The 25,049-nt window shown below is 40.6% G+C and overlaps 1 protein-coding gene across 1 annotated transcript in view; it reads left to right on the top strand.

Moving 5' to 3' along the window:
- Positions 1-25,049, top strand: part of LOC120930418 (dynein heavy chain 3, axonemal-like) — a 530,045-nt gene that overhangs the window by 124,029 nt on the left and 380,967 nt on the right. Inside the window, exon 10 of the mRNA XM_040341605.1 lies at positions 17,824-17,988. Within this exon, the coding sequence (XP_040197539.1) occupies positions 17,824-17,988 (165 nt within the window). The remainder of the gene's footprint in view (positions 1-17,823; positions 17,989-25,049) is intronic.

Below are 25,049 nucleotides of genomic sequence, written 5' to 3'. Positions count from 1 at the left end.
GAGCCAAATATTTGATGTTTGATCTTGTATATTATCTCTGATCAAGGTACCCTTTCCTTCCGTTTCTGTTTAGAAGTGTACTGAGTTATTATTATATTGTTTTTCAAAACACTATCCATTGCTTTTTTTTATAACCAAGATGTTTTCTGCTTTCTTTCTTGCCTATATGGGCTGATTTTGCTCTTTTGCTTAAAAATATAATCAGGAATATGCACATTTAAGCACATGTAATTCTGCTGTGATGAATTTTAATGCAATGTGATTTTCATTTTTGTATCTATGTCAACATTTTCCAGGGAAAGGGTATTTTCTGCCTCAATATGTCTCAATATGTTAAATGTATGCAGTATAAAAGCCTAATCTTTTTAATAGTAATACTGTTCATCTGTGTACAAAATATATTTTTAGCTAAGTTTCAGCATGCAGGATTTTTTTTTTAAATGTACTGATAGGGGCTGTATGGGGAGTAGAAAACTCTTCTCACGCAGTTTGAAAGTAACTTTTCTATATTTATTAGGTCATAACTAGGGATGAGCTGGGAGTTCTGTATAAGCCCGAGGTTGAACAGGACTTCAGCTGTTTAGATGTTCCGATTAAATCAGAACTTAAGGGACATTCAGAGGGAAATAAAGAAAAAATTACCGCACTAAAAACAACAGAAATCACTAACAGAGCTGCAACAACAAAGTGTCATACATACACAATACAAGCAAGGAAAAAAGGAGAAGTTGCGCTGGTTAAATGTGTATAACTAAACAGTAAAATTGATGTGAAATATAATGCATAAAATTGAAGCCAATAAACCCAAAATCAATGGGAAGCTGTGAAAATAAATGAAAAAACTCAGTCCCAGTATATCCGCAATAGGTATAGTTCATAATATAGTGAATAAATGATCTGGAGAAGAGCATATGCGATAACCACCACCACGAATTAATAAAAATTGGAGGCTTACCACATGGCAAGCAATAAATGCTTGCGGCTGCAAACCCCAGCCAGGGCCTTTAAGCGATCCTCACAGGGGGGGGGGGGGAGATGAATGTTGAAACCTCCAACAAATCCACGGCATTGAAGCGTGTCACAAGAAAAACACTCAATGGTGAAGTATGACAAGAACCGGCACACACATGAGGTAAATTGTGACTTATGGAACCACCACCACCAACACCCTATAATTAGGAGGCTTACCAGAGCGTATAAATAAACCAGCATGTGGCTAAAACCCTAGCCAGGGCCTTTGAAAATCCTGGGCTGTTATTAGTATGTCCTAGAATCCTCCGATGTGTATATTCAGTGGATACATGAAAGGAATAACAGGACCCACATAGTGAAGTACGTTACCAGTAATTCATTTAATAAATAAAAGGTTGCACTTACAAAAGTCACAATTTACCTCATGTGTGTGCCGGTTCTTGTCATACTTCACCATTGAGTGTTTTTCTTGTGACACGCTTCAATACCATGGATTCGTTGGAGGTTTCAACATTCATCCCCCCCTGTGAGGATCACTTAAAGGCCCTGGCTAGGGGTTTGCAGCCGCAAGCATTTATTGTTTTCCATGTGGTAAGCCTCCAATTTTTATTAATTCGTGGTGGTGGTTATCGCATATGCTCTTCTCCAGATCATTTATTCACTATATTATGAACTATATCTATTGCGGATATACTGGGACTGAGTTTTTTCATTTATTTTCACAGCTTCCCATTGATTTTGGGTTTATTGGCTTCAATTTTAAGCATTATATTTCACATCAATTTTACTGTTTAGTTATACACATTTAACCAGCGCAACTTCTCCTTTTTTCCTTATTCAGAGGGAAATGCTCCAATGAACATCCTATAATGCGTTACACAAACTGTCATTGGCCAAATAGCCTTGTTGGAGGTAGTATATTTACCTTTGTATGTGCTAGCTCCTATATAAGTTTTTCAGCGCTTACTTTTCTTCTTATTTATTTGTCATTGGCCAAAGTTTTGCACTTGACTTCTGGTCAGTTGCAAGCCATTGGCCAATGATGGCTTTTAACACATCTAAGCCTATGATAGGCTTTTGTCTCATTTGCCCTTTGTCAGTGTGTGGGAGTTTAGTGTAAGGGACAGCTGACAGTATTGCATGGAGAGAGAGTTGGCAGTGTAGTGTGCTTCCACATCGCTCTAAACAGCACTAGATTCATTGCTGCATATTGCAAGTAATGCCTTGCAGAAAATTGCAGCTTGTGTGGAGTTTTATATTGCTGGTAGTGTTTTAGGGTTTCTGTTTGAGTTTTTGTAGCTATTTTACCTTTTTTGTTCTTTGGCTCTATGTTAATTGTGTTTAATTTTGTTGGGGTAATTTTTTTTAATTCTTGATAGGGTCAGTATCAGCAAAAGCATTGTGAAATTGATGAGGACACCTCAAAAGATTTGCTTTGTTTGCAGCGAAGCACTGTATATTATTGTGGTCCACAAAAGCACCACGATTGTCAGTGCATCCAAACACCACATCCCCCACATTTTATTTTTATTTTATTATTTATTTCAGGTACTTATATAGCGCCGTCAATTCACACAGCGCTTTACATATACATGTAGCTGTTAATGTGCCATAACTGTCAATGTGGGGCTTCATACTTACTTTAAATTAACAACATTATGTCTGGAAGGCCCTAAGGGAGAGACATAAATTGTTTCTGTGCAGCTGTCAGAGAGCAGGCAGCACCCATATTCACAGTAAAGGGCAGTTGTCGGGATATGAACCTAGAGGCAGGTCATATGTGCTTTTCTTTTCTGACAGTGGGTGTGATATACACCCAGAGCACATGAAGGAGGTGGTGGAGTGGCTAACCAAGCCTTCATTATCCTCCTCCTTTGTGTTCCATGTTTAAAGTAGCTTGAAGTCATTATCAAAATGCTTAAGTGCCCCATTCTTGCTCTTCATTCACACCTCTTGCCGTTGCCCCATCAACTACGACAGAGGAGTCGGCTGAGTTGCAAGAGGATGCACAGCCATTAACATCTGATGTTGAGGAGGAGAGCAATGGGAGCATAGAAGGAGGTGATAATAGGCAGGGAGGACCAGTTAGCAAAGATGTTCCTGCAGCTGCAGACTACTAATGGGTAGGGTTCCAGTGATAAGGAGGGGTTGATTTCTGACTGTACTTGAATAATAGGTATAGTAGAGGAGGAAAGTGAGGGAATGTCATCCAGAGGAAGTTTGCAGAGAAGTGGACAGAACAGCCATCCTATTATAGGGCAAGACAAAGCTCCACAGGATGTAGGGCACTGTTATCCCCCTGTCCAATCCCCATAGCTCAGCTTTGTGGGCCTTTTTCAACACATGTGTTGTAGGCTTCACTATAGTAATTAGCTGTCTCTGTCTTAAGCGTATGAAGTGTGACATTACCATTGGTCAATTGGGTAACATGTGTAGAATGAAACTCACCAAACAGCTCATTGGAAACAGCACCTGAATGCTAGCTGTCAGTAAGGAGTGGGTCACACTTCTACTCCCAGCGATAAGGACATAGGTATTTTAAGAGGTATCAGAAGTTTATCTTATTGCTTTACAAGTGAGGAAGAGAGTCAGTATTGGCAAGCATGTATGGGTAGTATGGTCAAGCGAAAGCTCCAATCTTTCTCTTATTCTGCCAACCCCACCCTGCCATCTCTAGCTGTAACATTCAGCAGGCAAGTTTTTCTGGTCTAGCTTCTGGAACAGAAGAAGTACACCCTAAGCCTCCCAATGCTTAACAGCTCAATGCCAAATTGCTTTTGTGAATTTGCAGTGGTAAGTTACCATCTGCCATTCCTTCACTCATATGACCATTCCTGTCATTCACCATTATATAAAATGTAATGTTTCCACTTTGTTGGGCCATGTGGTAAGCAGGACAAAACAGTAGAATACTTGGTGGTGAGGGATCTGGAAACACCAATCTTTCACCACTTACCAAAAATGCATGTCATCTACGCATTTATGAGGAAGGCCCATCATAGGGGGGATAAGTTCCCTTTTAGAACCTGTTAGTGACTAGGTGGACTCCTTCTGCATGGGTTCCCAGGTTATATCTAGGGCATTTGAGATGTATTAACTCAGATGAGGTACATTAGATGGGTGGATGATAATATTTGGGTGACATTAAATGTCACAGCACTCTACTTCTCCATTCCACATGACTTAGCCCTAAAAGCAGTGCAACATCAACTTAAAAAATATAGCAAGTACTCTTTGCAACTTTAGAGTTGCCTATTGGAATGCATATAATTCTTGATGACACACAATTTGCCTATTGGAATGCATAGAATTCTTGATGACACACAATTTTTATTTTATTTTTTGCAGGTTTGCAGCACCTGAATGGGAACTAAGGACCAGATTCTCGTAGAATTGCGGCCGTTTAACGTAACCCGTTTACGTTACACCGCCGCAAGTTTTCAGTGTAAGTGCCTGATCCACAAACCACTTACCTGTAAACTTGCGGCGGTGTATGGTAAACACGTCCGGGGCAAGCCCGCCCAATTCAAATGGGGCGGGTACCATTTAAATTAGGCGCGCTCCCGCACCGGACATACTGCGCATGCTCAGTTTTAAAATTCCTGCCGTGCTTTGTGCGATGTGACGTAATTTTTTAAAACGGCGAGGTGCGTAGCGTCCATTTGTATTCCCGGACGTCTTACGCCAAAAAAAAAAAAATTGAAATTCGACTCGGGAACGACAGCCATACTTTAACATGGCTCGACTAAAGTTAAGCCATGTTAAAGCAGGTGTAAATTTGCGACGGGAAAAAATTACTAGCGACGACGTAACGACGGGAAAAAACTTTGTGGATCGCCGTAAATCCTCATTTGCATACCCGACGCTGGAATACGACGCGAACTCCCCCCAGCGGTGGCCGAAGTATTGCATCCTAAGATCCGACGGTGTAAGTCAATTACACCTGTCGGATCTTAGGGCTATCTATGTGGAACTGATTCTATGAATCAGCCGCAAAGATACGATAGGAGATACGATGGTGTATCAGGAGATACGCCGTTGTATCTCCTCTGTGAATCTGGCCCTAAATTCTCATCATCCCTTGCTAATTTGTACATGGGATGGTCGGAGGAATTTTTCAAATTCTCCCATGACAATCACTTTTTTGAGAATCTTTTTATTTTGGTATGGTCCCTTCATTGACAACCTGCTGCATATTTGGGATGAGAGCGGGTCTGTTTTTGATTTAACTACATTTTTATGTCATGTCAACAGTAATTCTTTAAGTTTAAAATGTACGGGGTCTTCAGACCAGATAATCCATTTGGAAGAAAAAACAGTTGTGTCCCATGTAGTAACCTAGTTATGCACCGTAGTAGCACCACTGAAAAGACACTCCCCCAATGATGGGGGTGTTTGCCGTAACCAAAATCAACTGAATAAATATAGAGAAACCTAGATGACAGCCCTATAGGAACAAAGGCTGCCCCTAGGTAAGAGGCTACTGTTGGCAAAGCAAGGACTATACTCAGAGTGTACAAAAAAATATATTATGATTTATTAATTATAAATTTACTACAGAGCATGATAAAACTAATCAAATAAAAATAGAAAATGTGGCAGAGCTATTAAATAGAACAGTATGCTGCCGCATAGGCGGTATAGCTAATGTCAGACATACAAACAAGAAACAATGACAAACATACAACAATGAGACTCAGACAGTCCGGACACATAAGTATCACTTCTGTGGTGGTTCACCAGGGGAAGGAAAACCCCTATCGATTATGTAAAAATGATGCAATAAATTAAGTAGAAATAAACCTAATAAATAGTGGACAGACCACAGAGGTGACACTAGGGTGAAATACAATTCCTGAATGGAGATGATGATGGAAACAACTCTGTAGACAGCAAACTTGTTGCTTTTTAAGATAATAATTGGAACAGTCTTACCGCATCCATAAACTAAGATGTGAGCTGTGTCGAGGTTCTCCAAGTTGCGTACAGACGTAGTGACTCCAATAAATGAAATTATACAATGAAGTCCTTAATCAAAGCTGCTGTTGCCCGATCATGCCCTGCTCCAGGCATGTAAGGGGACACCGCCTCGAGGTATGACACTCAGATGTGCTAGTGACTCGGTAGATTGCGGGTCAGATTGTCCGCCATGCTATGTAGTAAGTGTGTCAGCACGTTGGTGTGCGTGGAGCTGGCGATGATACAGGTGAGTCCTCAACAGCTGATGCTCCCTCCAGCTCCCGCCCCCAGCTGGGAAGGGGGGTGTGTAAGTGTCCGGCGTCTGAGCGTGATGACGTCAGATAATCCATATCCTTGATATTAATCTGCAAGGCAATCCTAAGGTTCCTGGGGTTTTAACTAGTACCTTTAGAAATCCCAGCACAGGTAATGATACACTCCTGGCCAGCAGCTGCCATTCTGCACATACAATTAAAGCTATTCCAGTAGGAGAATTCAACAGAGCAAGAAGAAACTGTTTTACAGAGGAATCTTTCTCCAGGGAATGTAGCTTCATTGAGAAATGGCTTTCTCCTAGAGGCTGTCAACAGTGGTGTATAGATAGAGGATATAAAATTGCCACCAATGAACAATGGGATGTCCTTTAATCCAATGCTCACACAGTTAGATCTTGATACTAAAATGAGTGTTAACTTTGTCAAAACTTATTCTGTTGAATATAATCAAATAGTCAATCTGATAAAGAAAAATATGCCTATTCTAAATTCAGATAGACTGCTACTTAACATTTTATCAGAGAGAGTTTGTTTTTGAAGTCACTGTGCCTCCACTGTACGTTCCCTCCTGGCCCCCAATCATATTAATTTTTAACAAAAAAAAAAATGTGGCTGTCATATCCTGGGTCCTTTTTCTGTGGTGTTAGCACACGCAAATATCGCAGAATACATAAGGTGAATAAAAATGTTACTTAATTTTTCCAGAGGTCCACGAAGTTTCACAATATATCAGTTATGGTTTGAATCATGTAGTGTATTTAATACAATGTGAAGCTTGTAAAGTACAGTATGTAGGCTGTGCAATAAGACCTTTACACTCATGTATTTCTGAACATTAGTGTGATAGTATGAACACCAATGCCAAAAATTTCTCTAATGCGGTCGGACTTTTGACTGTGCAAAAGTCCGCCGTGAGTCCGTCGGAAGTCCGACGGAAAGAAAGAGAACAGGTTCTCTATCTAAGGTCCGTCGGACTTCCGACAAAAAAAGTCAGATGGAGGCTACACACGGCCGGACTTTCGGAGAAAAAAGCCGGTCTGACTTTTTTTCGCAGAAAGTCCAGCCGTGTGTAAGAGGCATTACATGCCAAAACACTTTAGTGACATTCAAAAAGGGAATATGTCCTCCTTCTCTTTCTGAAGCATAGAGAGAGTTTTACCTGTGGATAGGGGAGGAGATAGATATCATAGACTTTTGGAGCGCGAGGTGTATTGGATACATGTGAAAACTCGCATCCCCCAGTGTATGAATCATCACTAAGATGTGGGTTTATTCCTTAAATTACTATTTTCTTTTTTTTATACAGCGTTTCTGTATGTGTCGTTTTTTTTTTTTTTTTTATCCAATGCATTTACATATACCTCCACTAGAGGAAGTTCCTGGCTAGTGCGTTATTCTCATTCAACTTAATCTATTGGGCTTTTTGTGATCTAAAGTCTGTTACAATTGTTCAGGAAACCTTCTCTCTTTTTTGATTTTGAAAAAATGTATATTTTAAATAATCTTTACTGCATGCTCTAAGACTTCATGCACTGGCCCATTCTCTTTATTATTTTTGTCTGTTTGATTTTATTCTATATTGGGTTTTGTATATTAACTCACCTATGTTTTCAGTTCATGTGACCATTTGATTCACTATTTAATCGAAAGCGGTGGCTGTTTTACAGCTGTTGTACATGTTTTTGCAATAAAAGATAACCATTGTTGAATGCCATTCCAACTGCCTACTGATTTGTGCTAGATGAGGCTTCTACAGCCTGTGAGTCTGAGCACCGGGCAGAGCTGGGATGTGAGAAGGTGGAAGTACTTACACACCTGTATTCATTTGGTAAGCAGGAGTACTCATCTGACCACAGACACATGGTCCAGAACGTATAGACAGGTGTGGAATATTTCCTTCCCAGCTTCCAGAGTTACCAATGGGCTGTGAAAGATGCAGGATGGGGCACACCCTTGCAGCTGGTAGTGTTGCCCTGCATGAATTCCTTAAAAGGAACCAGATCTGAATCAGGGATAAGAAAACTAACACTAGGAAGCCCCTGATGCAGATGCATTTTTTGAGGATTCCAACACCCAAAGCATGTATTTTCTTCCCAGCCTCAGCCTCCACTTACATTTGTGAAGTAAATCTCACCTCCTGCCATCATTGTCATTCCCTGCCCCCATGAGCACCCCCAGCCATCATTAACACCTCCTTCTACCAATGCTGGCATGTCATTGTAAACATGTACTGTCACTGCTGTACACTTGCCATCATTACCATCTCATACTGGCCATCTTCATTTCACTGACACTTTTAATTTGGCATGTTCAATTTTCTCTTTGCTGTTTCAGAGTTGCAAAGAATCTAAGTTTGTGGGCCAGGTAACATCCTGTCTTCTGTATGAATATTGATTGAGGGTTAAGTCTTTTTGCACCACTAACCACCCAATTTTCACAGTTGAAAATATAAATTTTTTTATAAACAGTATATTTAGAGAGGTTATGGTGGTTTTAAACCAATTGCAGCACATTTCAATTGTTGGGCAGGTAAAATGTATGTTGCCTTAAGGTGTGCTGACAGCAATACAACTCAGACTTGTAGACAGCTGTTTCTCAAAGACAAAAACTTTTACTTACTTTTTTTTCTGGGTAACTACTGCATTGGCTATTAATGCTTGCACTTCATAATGGTACATTGTTAATAAATATTGACAAGTTTTTATATTTTAACATCATTTTCTTCAATTTGGAACTTTTTTTATCTTTCGTGCAAGCTATGTCATGCTGTTTGCATTGATCCCTTGACCTTAGATGGATACACTGTGAAGATTCTGTTTTTTTTGGTTTTTTTTATACACACCTTTAAAGTAGTGTAGCTCAACAGTTTTAAATAGAAACTACCTATTGTTATTTCCTAACTCTCCTCCTTTAATCTCCTTCTCTAGAAAACAATTAGATTGTATGCAGCTGATCTGTATAATTCATAAATGATATTTTAAAACAAAGTAAAATTTCATATTTTAGAATGAAATATTACTCTTATCTACTTCCTTAATGTAATCATATTCAAATTATGAAATTCTGTGCATGCAAGCTTTATAATTTGCAGTACAGTATATTAATGCATAATTGTATTGTTATGGCTGGATATTAGGAAAACTTTCCCCTTTAAAGGAATTATCTCTCATTTTTTCCTTATTTACTCTGATGGTCATTTTGTTGATCTGAAAATGTGTTCTCTTTTATAATAAAAATTAAATGAATAAAAAAGAAGGGATTCGGTCAAAAAGCCAATTTTTTCACTTGCAAATGTAATCTGCTTATTCTCTCCCTCAAAAACTGTGGCATAATCCAATGTGTGGAATAATCCATCCAACAATGTTGATGTTTTCAGTTCTACACAAAGCAAAACAAACCTACTTTTTTGTTCTAGATGCAATGGTCAGCCCCAATCACTCAGAAAACAAAGCCTGCTCCTCTAGATTTGATGCCTGTGTTGCAATTTTATAAAATTTTCCCACATTTAGGGCCAGATCCACTTACCTTGGCGCATATATAGGCCGACGTAGCGTATCTCAGATACACTACGCCGCCATAACCTAGAGCGGCAGGTTCCTTATCCAGAAAGAATTTGCGCCGTAAGTTACGGTGGCGTAGTGTAAATGTGTCGGCGTAAGCGCGCAAAATTCATTGTGACCCCACGTAAATTACGTTTTTTTTGAACGGCGCATGCGCCGTCCGTGGACGTATCCCAGTGCGCATGCGTGAAATCACGTCGCAAATAGTCAATGCTTTCGCAAAGCCCTATTCGCGAACGATTTACGCAAACGACGTAAACTACGGAAAATTCTACGCTGTCCAGACGTCCATACTTAACATTGCGTACGCCTCAAAAAATCCATCCAGGCGTAATGTGGTTGTAAACTGTAACATTTTGACCTTGTTAGTCTTCAGAAGACACTAATATTTTATTTCCAGATGTAATATGTCCACTCAACCACGCTTGCTACCATCTATGACATTTTTTCATATGCAGATTCCTAAAAATTTCCAAAATCTTTATTTCAGTAGCTACTGTATATGCTTGCTCTCTACCTCAGAAACTGCAGTCTATCAAAGAAAGGCTTAAAAGATGAAGCTGATATTCTTTACAATTTTTTGTCTTCAAACCTAGGAAAAAGAAAACAATTTTTTTTCTACTCAAGTTTTCGCTTAAAAAGTGTGGTGTGCATTTGTATTCAGCCCCTCAATACTTTGTAGAACCACCTTTCCCTGCAATTACAGCTGCAAGTCTTTTTGGGTATGACTCTATCAGTTTTGTACATCTAGTTAGTGACATTTTTGCCCATTCTTCTTTGCAAACTAGCTCAAGCTCTGTCAGATTGAATGGAGAGCATCTGTGAACAGCATTTTTCAAGTCTTGCCACAGATTCTCAATTGAATTTAGGTCTGGAATTTGACTGGGTCATTCTAACACATGAATTTGCTTTTATCAAAACCATTTCATTGTAGCTCTGGCGGTATGTTGAGGGTCATTGTCCTGCTGGAAGTAGAACCTTTACCCCAGTCTCAAGTCTTTTGCAGACTCTAACAGGTTCTCTTCTAAGATTGCTCTATATTTGGCTCTATCCATCTTCCCGTCAACTCCGAACAGCTTCCCTGTCCCTGCTGAAGAAAAGCATCCCCACAACAGGATGCTGCCATCACCATGTTTCACGGTGGGGATGATGTGTTCAGGGTGATGTGTAGTGTTAGTTTTCTGCCACACATAGTGTTTTGCTTTTAGGCCAAATGGTTCAATCTTGATCTGATCTGACCAGATGACCTTCTTCCACATGTTTGCTGTGTCCCGCACATGGCTTCTTGCAAACTGCAAACTGGACTTCTTATGGCTTTCTTTCAACAATGGCTTTCTTCTTGCCACTCTTCCATAAAGGCCAGATTTGTGGAGTGCCTGACTAATAAACTTGTCCTGTGGACAGATTCTCCCACCTGAGCTGTGGATCTCTGCAGCTCTTCCAGAGTTACCATGGGCCTCTTGGCTGCTTCTTTGATTAAAGCTCTCCTTGCCTGGCTTGTCAATTTAGGTGGACGGTCATTTCTTTGTAGGTTGGCAGTTGTCATTCTTTTACCATTTTCAGATGATGGATTGAACAGTACTCCATGAGATGTTAAAGGCTTGGGATATTTTTTATGACCTAACCCTGCTTTAAACTTCTCCACAACTTTATCCCTGAACTTTCTGGTGTGTCCCTTGGCCTTTATGATTCTGTTTGTTCACTAAGGTTCTCTAACAAACCTCTAAGGGGTTCACAGAACAGCTGTATTTATACTGAGATTAAATTACACACAGGTGGACCCTATTTACTAATTATGTGACATCTGAAGGCCATTGGTTCCACTAGATTTTAGTTAAGGGTATCAGAGTAAAGGGGTGGAATACAAATGTATGCCACACTTTTCAGATATTTATTTATAAAAAAAATTGAATACCATTTATCATTTTCCTTCCACTTCATAATTATGTGCCACTTTGTGTTGGTCTATCACATAAAATCCCAAATATTTTTTTTTTTTTTTACGTTTTTGGTTGTAACATGATGAAATGTGGAACATTTTAAGGGGTATGAATACTTTTTTTCAAGGCACTCTGTCATACTCTGTTGTTTCTTTAACCACTTCCCTACCGGCCCATAGTAAAATGACGTCCACAAAGAACTTCTGCCGTTCAGAGTGGACGTCATATGACGTCCTGGGCTTTCCGGGTGGATATCTGAATGATGCCTGCAGCTAGAGGCATCATTCAGATATCCTTCTAAACTGCCGGCGATTCTGCACAACGTAAGAACGATCATAGCGGCGGTTCCGCCGCTAGATCGTTCTTACAGGCGGCGGGAGGGGACATCCCCCCCCTCCCGCCGCCATCCGGTGCTTCTCCGGGCTCTCCCGTGCCATCGGGGGCCCGGAGAACGAATCGTCCGGCGCTCGCAGGAAGCATAGAGATGACTGGTGACCAGATGGTCACCAGTCATCTCTATGACCGTCGGAGGACCCGGGCGCGACGTGATGACGTCACGCCCGGGTCCCCATAAGTAAACAAAGCCGCGATTGCGGCTGCTAAGCAACCACAAGCATGAGATCGGTGAATTTTTTTTCACCGATTTCATGCTTTCCAGCCTGGAGGAGAGATGTGGGGTCTTATTGACCCCGCATCTCTCCATAAAGAGGACCTGTCACACACATTCCTATTACAAGGGATGTTTACATTCCTTGTAATAGGAATAAAAGTGATAAAAAAAAAAAAAAATTAAAAAAAAAAGTGTAAAAAAAGAAATAAATATATATATAAAAAAAAAAAAGAAATAAAAATTTATTTTTTTAACGCCCCTGTCCCCGGTAGCTTGCGCGCAGAAGCGAACGCACACGCAAGTCCCGCCGACATATGTAAACGCCATTTAAACCACATATGTGAGGTATCGCCGCGTGCGTTAGAGTGCCAGCAACAATTCTAGCACTAGATCTCCTCTGTAAATCTAAACTGGTAACCTGTAAAAAAATTCAAATCGTTGCCTATGGAGATTTTTAAGTACCGAAGTTTGGCGCCATTCCATGAGTGTGCGCAATTTTAAAGCGTGACATGTTAGGTATCTATTTACTCGGTGTAACATCATATTTCATATTTTACAAAAAAATTGGGCTAACTTTACTGTTTTTAAATTTTTTTAATTCATGAAACAATTTTTTTCCCAAAAAAAGGCGTTTGAAAAATTATTGCGCAAATACCGTGCAAGATAAAAGGTTTCAATGACCGTCGTTTTATTCCCTAGGGTGTCTGCTAAAAAAACATATATAATGTTTGGGGGTTCTGCGTAATTTTCTAGCAAAAAAATTATGATTTGTACATGTAGGAGAGAAGTGCCAGAATAGGCCCGGTATGGATGGGTGTATAACTGCCCTGTATGGAAGAGGTTAAAAAAAATACAACTCTCACTTCTACAATGCTTCTTCTGGCCCCAATCAAAGTGCTTGAACTCCATGCCCAGGGGGGTTAAGGCAGTGTTGGAAATTAATGGTGACCGCACAAAATATTGACACTTTGGACCCAATTTGGATATTTTCACTCAGGGGTGTACTCACTTTTGTTGACAGTGGTTTAGACATTAAAGCGGGGGTTCACCCTAAAAAAAAAATTCTCACATTACATCCAGCTCACTACCGACATTGTCAGTATGCCGATTTTTTTTTTTTTTTTGCTGTACATACCTTGTAAATGTATTTTCTTAGCCGGCTTCCGGGTAGGGCCTCCCGCGGGAGTGGGCGTGCCTATTCCGCAGTTAGTGATTGACATGATGACAAACACTATCCCCCCCGTCGCATACGGAGCGTCACGAGTTGCCGAAAGAAGCCAAACGTCGAGTCGGCGCTATACGGCGCCTGCGCACCGACGTTCGGCTTCTTTCGGCAACTCGTGATGCTCCGTATGCGACGGGGGGGGGGGGTAGTGTTTGTCATCATGTCAATCACTAACTGCGGCATAGGAATGCCCACTCCTGCGGGAGGCCCTACCCGGAAGCCGGCTAAAAAAATACATTTACAAGGTATGTACAGCAAAAAAAATAATAATTGGCATACTGACAATGTCGGTAGTGAGCTGGATGTAATGTGAGATTTTTTTTTTAGGGTGAACCCCCACTTTAATGACTGTGTGTTGTGTTATTTTGAAGGGACAGAAAATGTACACTGTTATACAAGCTGTACACTCACTACTTTACATTGTAGCAAAGTGTAATTTCTTCAGTGTTGTCACATGAAATGATATAATAAAATATTTACAAAAATCTGAGGGGTGCACTCACTTTTGTGAGATACTGTAAGTAAAAACCTACATTTACCACCACTTCAAATACCTTTTTTAACCATTTCAGCCCTGGAAGGATTTACCCCCTTAATGACCAGGCCCTTTTTTTACGATACGGCACTGTATTACTTTAACTCACAATCGCACTTGCGACGTTGTACCCAAACAAAATTGATGTCCTTTTTTCCCCACAAATAGAGATGTCTTTTTGTGGTATTTGATCACCTCTGTGGTTTTTATTTTGTGCGCTATAAACAAAAAAATTGACAATTTTAAAAGAAAACCAAAATATTTTTCATTCTGCCATAATACATATCCAAAAAAAATATTGTAAAAAAACTAATTTATTCATCAGTTTAAGCCAATATGTATTCTACATATTTTTTGTAAAAAATCCCAATAAGTGTATATTGATTGGTTTGCGCAAAAGTTATAGCGTCTTCAAAATAAGGGATAGATTTAGGGACTTTTTTTATTTTATTGTTTTTACTGGTAATGGTGGCAAGCTGCGATTTTTAGTGGGACTGCGACATTGCGGCGGACAAATCTGACCCTAAGTGACACTTTTTGGGGACCAGTGACATCAATACAGTGATCAGTGCAAAAAAATGCACTGATCAATGTATAAATGACACTGGCAGGGAAGGGGTTAACACTAGGGGCGATCAGAGGGTTAACTGGGTTCCTCTAACTATGTGGGGGATGAGCTCACTGGGACAACACAGAGATCACTGTTCCTGATTACTAGGAACAGCCAATCTCAGAGTTGTCCTCTGTCAGAACGGGGATCCACCTTGTTTACATTGCAAATTCCCATCCTGACTCTCTGTACCCTGTTCGCGCGTGACCGGCGGACATTGAGTGTGTGCACTCTCCTGGCATTTAACCGGCACGTGCCCCCACACTATCTCATGCACGAACCAACTTACAGGTACGTTGGTTTGCGCAGCTGAGAGGCCTTGCCGCAGTATGGCTGCGGAAGGCGGTTGGCAAGTGGTTAAATCTCTGACATCTAGGGCCTGGTGTTCTCTTTGCTAATGATGTGTGTGATGTCATCTTGCCAAGATTAAAAAAGCTCTCTAAATTCCTCAGAAATAAAATGATGGATGCCTATGAGTCTATCCATGGTTTTAAAAAGATTGTCAAATGATGTGAAATCAGACATTCTACTGAAAAGAAGATAATCTCAATCTATAAATTCAGTAGATTTCAAGCAACCGCTAAATTGTTCAGGACTGACTGGCTCAGCATATTCAATCCAAAAGCAAATTCAATCAACTATGCATTCTGCACCATATCAAAGTGTTTTTAAAAAATAATTTAAGGCTATTATCCAAAGGGTGAACATGAACCTTAAATTGTTTGTTACCTCAACATTTCATATGCTTGACTGCTGCTCTGCTTTACTATTAAAAACTGACCACACTAAGCAGGAAAATAAAGTGTGGTCAGTTCTCTAGCTATTTTGTGAACTCAGCCTGCTCTCCTCCAATGATCAGACTTGTCCTGACATGCCCCCCCCCCCCCCGTACAGCCTTTCACCGTGTACTGTTGCTTCTCCTCCCCCCAGTTTGTATGCAGCTGAGAACAGGGGAAAAAGAGGGAAAGTGATCACTTATAAAAAAAGGGCGAACAAAAATATTTATAATGTTTTTTATATCTATATACAAATGTTGTATCTATATACAAATTTTATACTGAATGGTTGTTTTACAAGCTGATTGTTTACAGTCACTTTAAATTAGTTAAAATTATAATATAATATATAATAATAATAACAACAGCAAATCCATAAAGGAATGGTTCAAAAAGAAATAAATATAGGATTGTGGACTGCTCTAGTCAAAACCCTGATTTGATTTCCATAGAACTTTGTAGGGAGATTTTGAAACTTGTCTCCAGTATGGATTTGTCTCCAGTATGAAAGTATTTGAAACTCACAAACATCTTGCAACTGACGACATTTTGCATAGAGAAGTGGGCAAAAATGTCAGTTGGTGGGCAGTTATACAAAATGCCTACAGGTAATAACTTCTGTTATATGGGACAATAACCGCTTTTGATGCCATGGTGTGTATTTATTTGTTCCCACAGTATGCTATTACATCTGCAAAATTGAAGAGAAAAGCTAGGACAGCCGCACTCCAAAAACGTTTCTTTTAACTGCTTTCCGACCTGCCGCTGTCATTCTACGGCGGCAGGTTGGCTCTCCTGTGCGAGAGCCTGTAGCTCTACGTCAGCTCTCTCGCAGGCTACCAGGGGCGCAATCGCCACCGGGCACACGCGATCGCTCGTTACAGATCGGGGACCGGGAGCTGTGTGTGTAAACACACAGTTCCCGGTCCTGTCAGGGGGGAAAAGCTAATCCTCTGTTCATACAATGTATGAACAGAAGATCAGTGTTTCCCCTAGTGAGGCCACCCCCCCACAGTAAGAACACACCCAGGGACATACTTAACCCCTTCCCCGCCCCCTAGTGTTAACCCCTTCACTGCCAGTGGCATTTTTATAGTAATCCAATGCATTTTTATAGCACTGATCGCTATAAAAATGCCAATGGTCCCAAAAATGTGTCAAAAGTGTCCGAAGTGTCCGCCATAATGTCGCAGTACCGAAAAAAAACGCTGATCGCCGCCATTACTAGTATAAAAAAATACCCCCTATTTTGTAAACGCTATAACTTTTGCGCAAACCAATCAATAAACGCTTATTGTGAAAAAATGTTATGAAAAATATGTAGAAGAATACGTATCGGCCTAAACTGAGGGAAAAAATTGTTTTTTTTATATATTTTTTGGGGATATTTATTACAGCAAAAAGTAAAAAATATTCATTTTTTTTTAAATTGTCGCTCTATTTTTGTTTATAGCGCAAAAACTAAAAACCGCAGAGGTGATCAAATACCACCAAAAGAAAGCTCTATTTGTGGGGAAAAAAGGACGCCAATTTTGTTTGGGAGCCACGTCGCACGACCGCGCAATTGTCAGTTAAAGCGACGCAGTGCCGAATCGCAAAAAGTACTCTGGTCTTTAACAAGCAATACGGTCCGGGGGTTAAGTGGTTAATAAAACTGGTCACAAAAATTACATGCCACAGCAAAAAATAGGACAGAATCTGATGCGTTTCGCACTGTACTTCAGTGCTTAATCATAGCTATGATTAAGCACTGAAGTACAGTGCGAAACGCATCAGATTCTGTCCTATTTTTTGCTGTGGCATGTAATTTTTGTGAGCAGATTTATTAAAAGGAACGTTTTTGGAGTGCGGCTGTCCTAGCTTTTCCCTTCAATTTTGCATATCATTGCATTGCCGGCACCCATGGTTTGAATCTAGTGAGAAGGTTCTCTGGTTCATCTGAGCGGTTACTTTTCTTTTCATGCTATTACATCTATTGATATTTTTGCTGTATAAATGAGTGAAAAGTTTTTGTTTTTTTATTTATTATTAATTAAGCGTCACCTTTATATGTAGAAACTCTTTAAATAAAGACCTAATATTTGCATGTTCACATATTTCAAAAAGTCATTTTCCATGGGATTTACCTAAATCTTCACATGACTAAATATATATCATTTGTACGTCTTGGCACTGGGTCTAAAGCTACAGTTAATTGTATGCTAAAGATATAGAACATTGTTGTTTGACTATTAACATCAATGACTGTCTATTAATATTTTTTTTTAATTAGGAAAACATCATATCTGTGATTTTATTTTTATTTTTTTTATTAGAAAGAATTCTGAATTTGTTTTTAATTACTGCTCTTCTGTTTCCTAGGAATTTGATAAAGACAATATTCCACCAAAGGTTATTGCCCAGATAAGAAAAGATTTTATCAGCAATCCGGAGTTCCAGCCAGCTGTCATTAAGAATGTCTCTTCAGCCTGTGAAGGGCTTTGTAGCTGGGTCAGGGCCATTGAAGTCTATGACAAGGTTGCCAAGGTAACAACTGTGTCCTAAGATTCTTCGTAAGCATCAAAGTTTCATCTTGTTAAATTTCTATAGGCGATGCATTGTTCAGATTAATCTAAGTAGTATAGTATAGGAACAGCTTATCCTCATATTCACGTATACATAGGATGAGAGTTTTATTACTGCCAGAAATATTGAATATAGTGTAATGTATAAGGCTATATTTGCATCTATGCATGTGCGGTGTCTGCTGTCTTGTAGAAAAATGCACCAAAAAATCATGCACATGCATTTTGATGTCTATGGAGACAAAAATACACCTGCTGCATGTAAAAAAAAAAAAAAATCCCTGCACCCTTACAAAAAAATGTTGCAGAAAAACTGCATAGATGTGAAAAGGACCCATATGTAATAAGGTTTATTAAATTATAGATTATATACTCAGATATGGGAGGAGGACCTTGGGCACACCCTTAAAACTGCAGACATGAAAATGGGTCAGCCGACTATAAAATGCTGACCCACTGGTATTTAGTACCCTCTAGAATAGCTAAATTGGTCCCCTCCTACTCGTCTTTCTGTTTTCGTGGCTGCTTGGAGCCAGGTACATATATACATATCTGGTGGTCCTGCCCGACAGCTCAAACCTTCTGGAATTATATTTTCGCTCTCGCCTCCAAATTGTTTCAGGTCCCTGTGTCAGCAGCCCCAGCCACTGCACTTCTCAGTCTATAACCAAATTCCCTGACATGCACGCAATTTAAACTTTTTATTAAATTTCTCACAGCTGTGAAACAAACTATAGCTAAAGCATGGATATCCCCCTCTAATTGTAGCTAAGACCAAGTAACCCATACCATGATACATGCCAAAATGGAAGCCATTGAAAGAGATCAAATTCTCAAGTTTGACCGGATTTGGAAACCCTGGGTCATGCACTGTTTACCGTTATATGTTTATACAGTATGTTTTTTTAATAGACCCAATCATGACTTTTTGTCATTGAAGTAACCACTTTCTGCCCAGGTAACTTGTTTAGGGTTTTTTTCTATATAACATATGCTCCAGCTTGGGGACTCTCAAATAGAATAGATAGACAGTGTCAATTTGTGTATATATATATATATATACCGTATTTATCGCGGTATAACGCGCTCCCGTGTATACCGTGCACCCCTAAATTGCCCCAAATCCTGTGGAAAAAAAGTATTTTTTGTACTTACAGTTTTGGTGTCTTGCGCGGCGTCCATCGGCGGCCTCGGCGGGTCCGGCGTCCGTCTGAGGCTTCGGGTGTCCTCTTCGTCAGGTACGGGTCCTTCTGCGGCTTCCGGGGGTCCTCTTCGTCGGGCTCGGCGTCCGTCTGCGGCTTCGGGTGTCCTCTTCGTCGGGTACGGGTCCTTCTGCGGCTTCCGGGGGTCCTCTTTGTCGGGTCCGGCGTCCTTCTGCGGCATCCTCGCGTCTTCCCCGCTCGTTTCCCGCACCGAGTTTGAATACTGCGCCGACATATACCGAGCGCAGTACACTCGTGTATCGTCGGGCAGGCTCGGCAACTCTCGCGCTGACGTCCTGTATGCTCAGGACGTCAGCGCGAAAGGGGCGCCGAGACTGCCTGAAGATACACGAGTGTACTGCGCTCGGTATTTGCCGGCGCAGTATTCAAACTCGTGGCGGGAAAGTGGCGTATACCGCGCACCCACGATTTTGCCCTGATTTTCAGGGAAAAATAGTGTGCGGTATACGCCGATAAATACTGTATATATAGTGCAGTGAAAAAGTATTCATACCCTTTTCCCCAATTTGCCATGTTACAACCAAAAACTTTATTGGAATTTTATGTGCTAGACCAACACAAAGCGGCACATAATTGTGAAGTGGAAAGAAAATGACAGAAAATGACAGGGAAGATTTTTGCCCATTCTTCTTTGTGAAATAGCTCAAGCTCTGTCAGACTGGATGGAGAGCATCTGTGAACAGCAATTTTCACGTATTGAGGCAGATTCTCAATTGGATTTAGGTCTGGACTTTCTAAGACATAAAAATCCTTTGATCTAAATCAGGGATAAGCAATTAGCGGACCTCCAGCTGTTGCCAAACTACAAGTCCCATCATGCCTCTGCCTCTGGGTGTCATGCTTGATGCTGTCAGTCTCGCTATGCTTCATGGGACTTGTAGTTTGGCAACAGCTGGAGGTCCGCTAATTGCATATCCCTGATCTAAATCATTCCATTGTAGATCTGGCTGTATGTTTAGGGTTGGTGACCTGCTGGAAGGTGAACTTCTGCCCCAATCTCAAGTCTTTTGCAGACTCTAATGCCCTGTACACACGATCGGTTCGTCTGATGAAAACGGTCCGATGGACCGTTTTCATCAGACGAATCAATCGTGTGTGGGCCCCATCGTTTTTTTTCCCATCGGTGAAAAAACTTAGAACCTGTTTAAAATTATCTGATGGTTAAAAAACCGATAGAAAAAAACGATCGTCTGTGGGCAAGTCCATTGGTTAAAAATCCACGCATGCTCAGAATCAAGTCGACGCATGCTCGGAAGCATTGAACTTAAATGTTCAGGGTGATGTGCAGTGTTAGTTTTCTGCCACACGTAGCGTTTTGCTTTTAGGCCAAAAAGTAAAAATTTGGTCTCATCTGACCAGAGCACCTTCTTCCCTTTTTTTTTCTGTGTCCCCCACATGGCTTCATGCAAACTGCAAATGTGACTTTGTATGGCTTTCTTTCAACAATGGCTTTCTTCTTGCCACTCTTCCATAAAGGCCAAAGTTGTGGAGTACACGACTAACAGTTGTCCTGTGGACATATTCTCCCACCTGAGCTCTGGATCTCTGCCGCTCTTCCAGAGTTACCATGGGCCTCTTGGCTGTTTCTCTGATTAATGCTCTCCTTGCCTGGTCTATCAGTTTTGGTGGACAGCCTTGTCTTGGTAGGTTTGCAGTTGTGCCATACTCTTTTCGGATGATGGATTGAGCAGTGTTCCATGAGATGTTCAAAGCTTGGGGTATTTTTTATAACATAACCCTGCTTTAAACTTCTCCACAACTTTATCCCTGACCTTTCTGGTGTGTTCATTGGCCTTCATGATGCTGTTTGTTTACTAAGGTTCTCTAACAAACCTCAGAGGGCTTCACAGAACAGCTTTATTGACTTTATTTAATAATTAGGTTATTCCTGAAGGCAATTGGTTCCCCTAGATTTCAATAGGGGTATCAGAGTAGAGGGGGACTATATACAAATGAAAGCCACACTTTTCAGATATTTATTTGTAAAAAAAAAATTGAAAACTATTTATCATTTTCCTTCCACTTCACAATTATGTGCCACTTTGTGTTGGTCTATCACATAAAATCACAATAAAATACATTTACGTTTTTGGTTGTAACATGACAAAATGTGGAAAATTTCAATGGGTATGAGTGCCTTTTAGGCCCCGTACACACGTCCGAGGAACTCGACGGGCAAAACACATCGTTTTGCTTGTCGAGTTCCTTGTGAAGCCGCCGAGGATCTCGGCGAGCCAAGTTTCCTCAATGACTAACAAGGAAATAGAGAACATGTTCTCTATTTGGCCCGACGAGATCCTCGTTGGCTTCCTCAGCCAAAAGTGTACACACCACCGGGTTTCTCGGCAGAATACGGCTCCGATCGAGTTTCTGGCTGAATTCGTGTGTACGGGGCCTTAAAGTTTGCATACTCTGGCAGAAATTTGGCTAACAAACTCTTTGAGTATTTTTACACAGACACTAATTGTGATTTAAAAAGTCACAAATGTGGGAAATCAACTTTTAATTGCCATTTTAACCTGTGTGTGCCACCTTCTGTGTCTGTACCAATGGCAAACATTCCAGGGTATGTAAACTTTTAATCAGGGTCATTTGAGTGATTTCTGTGATCATTATGATTTAAAAGGGATCCAAAAACGATGTGGTAATAAATGGCTTCATGTGATTGCCATCCCTAAGTAAAAGAAAGTTGTTTGGCATGATCAAATATTTTTAATATTAATGCAAAAATGTCACAATTTCTGCCAGGGTATGCAAACTTTTGAGCACAACTGTATATATATGTTTACAGATACATTGGTTTTAACAAAAGATATGCACAGTGTTGTGTGCTGGTGCCAATATAATGCATGGTTATGTTCCCAGGGGATCTTTTATATGTTATCTCACTCACTGGCAAACGTCTTTTGTTTGCTGCCTGAGGCATGACAGTTTGATTACTATGATCCCTGGCTGAAAGCAGATCTCTCATTGGTGTGTCACTCTTTGTTGATTATCCGTCACAGAATATCAGCCTTCATTTCAACACTGTCCATATAATCCAGGGACTGTTTTAATAACTTCATCAGAGATGTCTCATGCCTGTCTTTCATTATTTTCCTTCATTGCAACAAAAATGCTTTAGAACAGGCCAGAATTTACTAAACGTTAAGGTCAAAATAAGTTCATACCAAATATGTTATAAAAGGTACTGTAAAGCTATCCATAAATATTAGATGGTAGTTGTACATCAGGTAAAAATCTGATCAGCAAAATGTTTTTCAGCTGATGATCACATTCTCATCCGTTGAGAACAGCATAGGTCAATGTAAAGGCAACCAAAGTTTGTATATACTTTAATTATTTGTAATAGTAACACTAGAAAAGAAAACCTGTGATTTATTTTTAACCAGTCAAATATACTATAAGGCCCCGTACACACGACCGAACATGTCTGCTGAAACTGGTCCGCTGTGTGTACGGCCGATCGGACAAATGTCTGGCGGATCGGACAGGTTTCCAGCGTAAAAATGTTTCTTAGCATGCTAAGAAACATGTCCGCTGGAAGCCTGTCCGTCGGACATGTTCGGTCGTCTGTACAGACTCACGGGACATGTCCGATCGGCCGCCATCCCTTGAATGCGTGAAAGTGATTCCAGCGTCACACACGTTGCCGCGTCATCGTCGCGGCGCCGGCGCGGCCACGTCACTCCGCTGTCTGTCCGCGCAGATTTCGGTTTGATGGTGTGTACAACCATCAGACCGAAATCTCCCAGCGGACATGTCCGATGAAAACGGTCCGGCGGACCGTTTTCATCAGACTGTCCGCTGTTGTGTACGAGGCCTTATACATATGAATATTCCATTGTTACAATGAGCAGGTTTTTCACCAAGTTGATTTTCTAACTTGCTGCAAATAACCCAATTAGCCCAAGTAACTAAATCACATACTATTCAGTTCTATTCATAGCACACACATCTGAATTAATCAGAGGAGTGACTTGCCCCTCTCTGTCTGCTGGCTCATGCTGATGCATGGAGCTTTTATTCTTCTTGACCACTGTTTCTTAACCTTTTTTCAGTTAAAGAGGAAGTAAACCCTCCGTTCGAAAATTAAAAAAAAATACAAATCCTGCAAGACAAAGGCATAATCAGCTAGTATGCATAGCATACTAGCTGATTATGTTTTACTTACCTCCGATCGAAGCCCCCGCAGCGGTCCACGCCTCCCCCTCCGGCTGCCGACATGTTGTCCCAGAGTGACTTCTGGGTCTCGCGGCTCCGGAGCTGTGATTGGCCGGAGCCGCGATGACGTCACTCCTGTGCATGCGCGTGATAACGGCACAGTGCAACTGAAGCAACGGCACATAGTGCCGTTGCTTCAGTTGGCTTAAGTGTGCATGTGCCGCATGACGTCGGCACATGCAAGTACAGGGATATTTCCTAAACCGTGCAGGTTTAGGAGATATCCTTGTTAGCTACAGGTAAGCCTTAATATAGGCTTACCTGTAACATAAAGTTGTAAACGACTTTAAGGCACCCTTGAAAAGTATGCATAATCACAAGGCACCCCATTTTAAAATGTAAAAAAATAAAAAAAGCAAATAGTTTTACAAAATTGCAGCAACATTGCAGCGTACATAGGACACCCAATGTTAGAGGTGAATTATTCTTCCAAAGCAAATATACCTTTGCACTACTGTCTAGTATTCCAGTGTTAATTTGTTCCCTCATTTTCTCTCCCTCGCTCATTTAAAGTGACCTCAGGGCTGATGGAATGGGGCAGGGGAGGGAAAAGGATGTTGTGTAGGCACCCTGATGTCCTTCTTATCAACCAATTACGTTATTGATTATCAGGAGGCAAGGCGGCTGGAAGGTTGTAATGATGCACATTAAAAATGGAGGGCTTTGTGTAACTAAAAGGCAGGCTACCTGCTGGCTTGTATACAATTTTTAAGGCAAATTTTTGGGCATTTTGCCTAGACACCCCTGAAGAAACTTGAGCTCATCCCAGGGTGCCTGGGTACCCCGGTTGGAAAAGGCTGTTCTAGACAAATGAGCAGGCAGTGTTGGGCTTTGTAATAGAAAAGCTACACAAGCTCTTCAAATAACCTCTCAATAGAGAATTCTGTAAGAAAATGGTTAAAACAGTATTATTTTTCACACCCATACTTAGCCTACATAGCCTAATTTATACATACCAAGCTCCACCTGGAAAAAAAAATTGAACCCTTTTACCCTATATTTTTCTTTAGGAGCTGGAGTGTTAAATTGCATAACACATTTTCATTTTATGTATCTATCTCTTTTAATGATCTGTTTGTTTTGGTGCCCTTCATGGTCTGGGTTGTAAAATGACTGTTTTGAGATGAACTATTTAAATGTATTTGTGTCAGACAAATATATGGTTATTCTTGCAAAGTCATCATTTGAGCAGGAGGTCTGCAGAAAACAAACTGCCTGTAACAGAACTCGCTAGCTTTTTTTTCATATAAGTATGGTTACAATAATTTTCAATTGAATCACTCGTATGGAGAAAATGTACTTAATTGTAACATGCTGTGATGATGTACATTACTGTGAGAGTGAACATTACAAAATTAAACTTAAGACATCATGATATTAGTTTTTATAGGAGCACTGGTCCCAGCTCAAAACATACTGCCATATGGCTACAGGCTGTAGTAATCTATCCTGTTATGTAGGGATTAAGGCATCATTTCCTATGGTTCCTATGTTCAAGAAACAAGATATACCTCGGTCTGATAAACATTTAGGGCCAGATCCACGTACCTCCACGTAAATATAAGCGGGCTTAGCG

The sequence above is a fragment of the Rana temporaria genome, chromosome 3 (genome assembly GCF_905171775.1).
Source record: "Rana temporaria chromosome 3, aRanTem1.1, whole genome shotgun sequence".
NCBI classification, from domain to species: domain Eukaryota; kingdom Metazoa; phylum Chordata; class Amphibia; order Anura; family Ranidae; genus Rana; species Rana temporaria.
The sequence above is the reverse complement of the archived record's forward strand: the minus strand, read 5'-3'. Positions and strand labels throughout refer to the sequence as shown.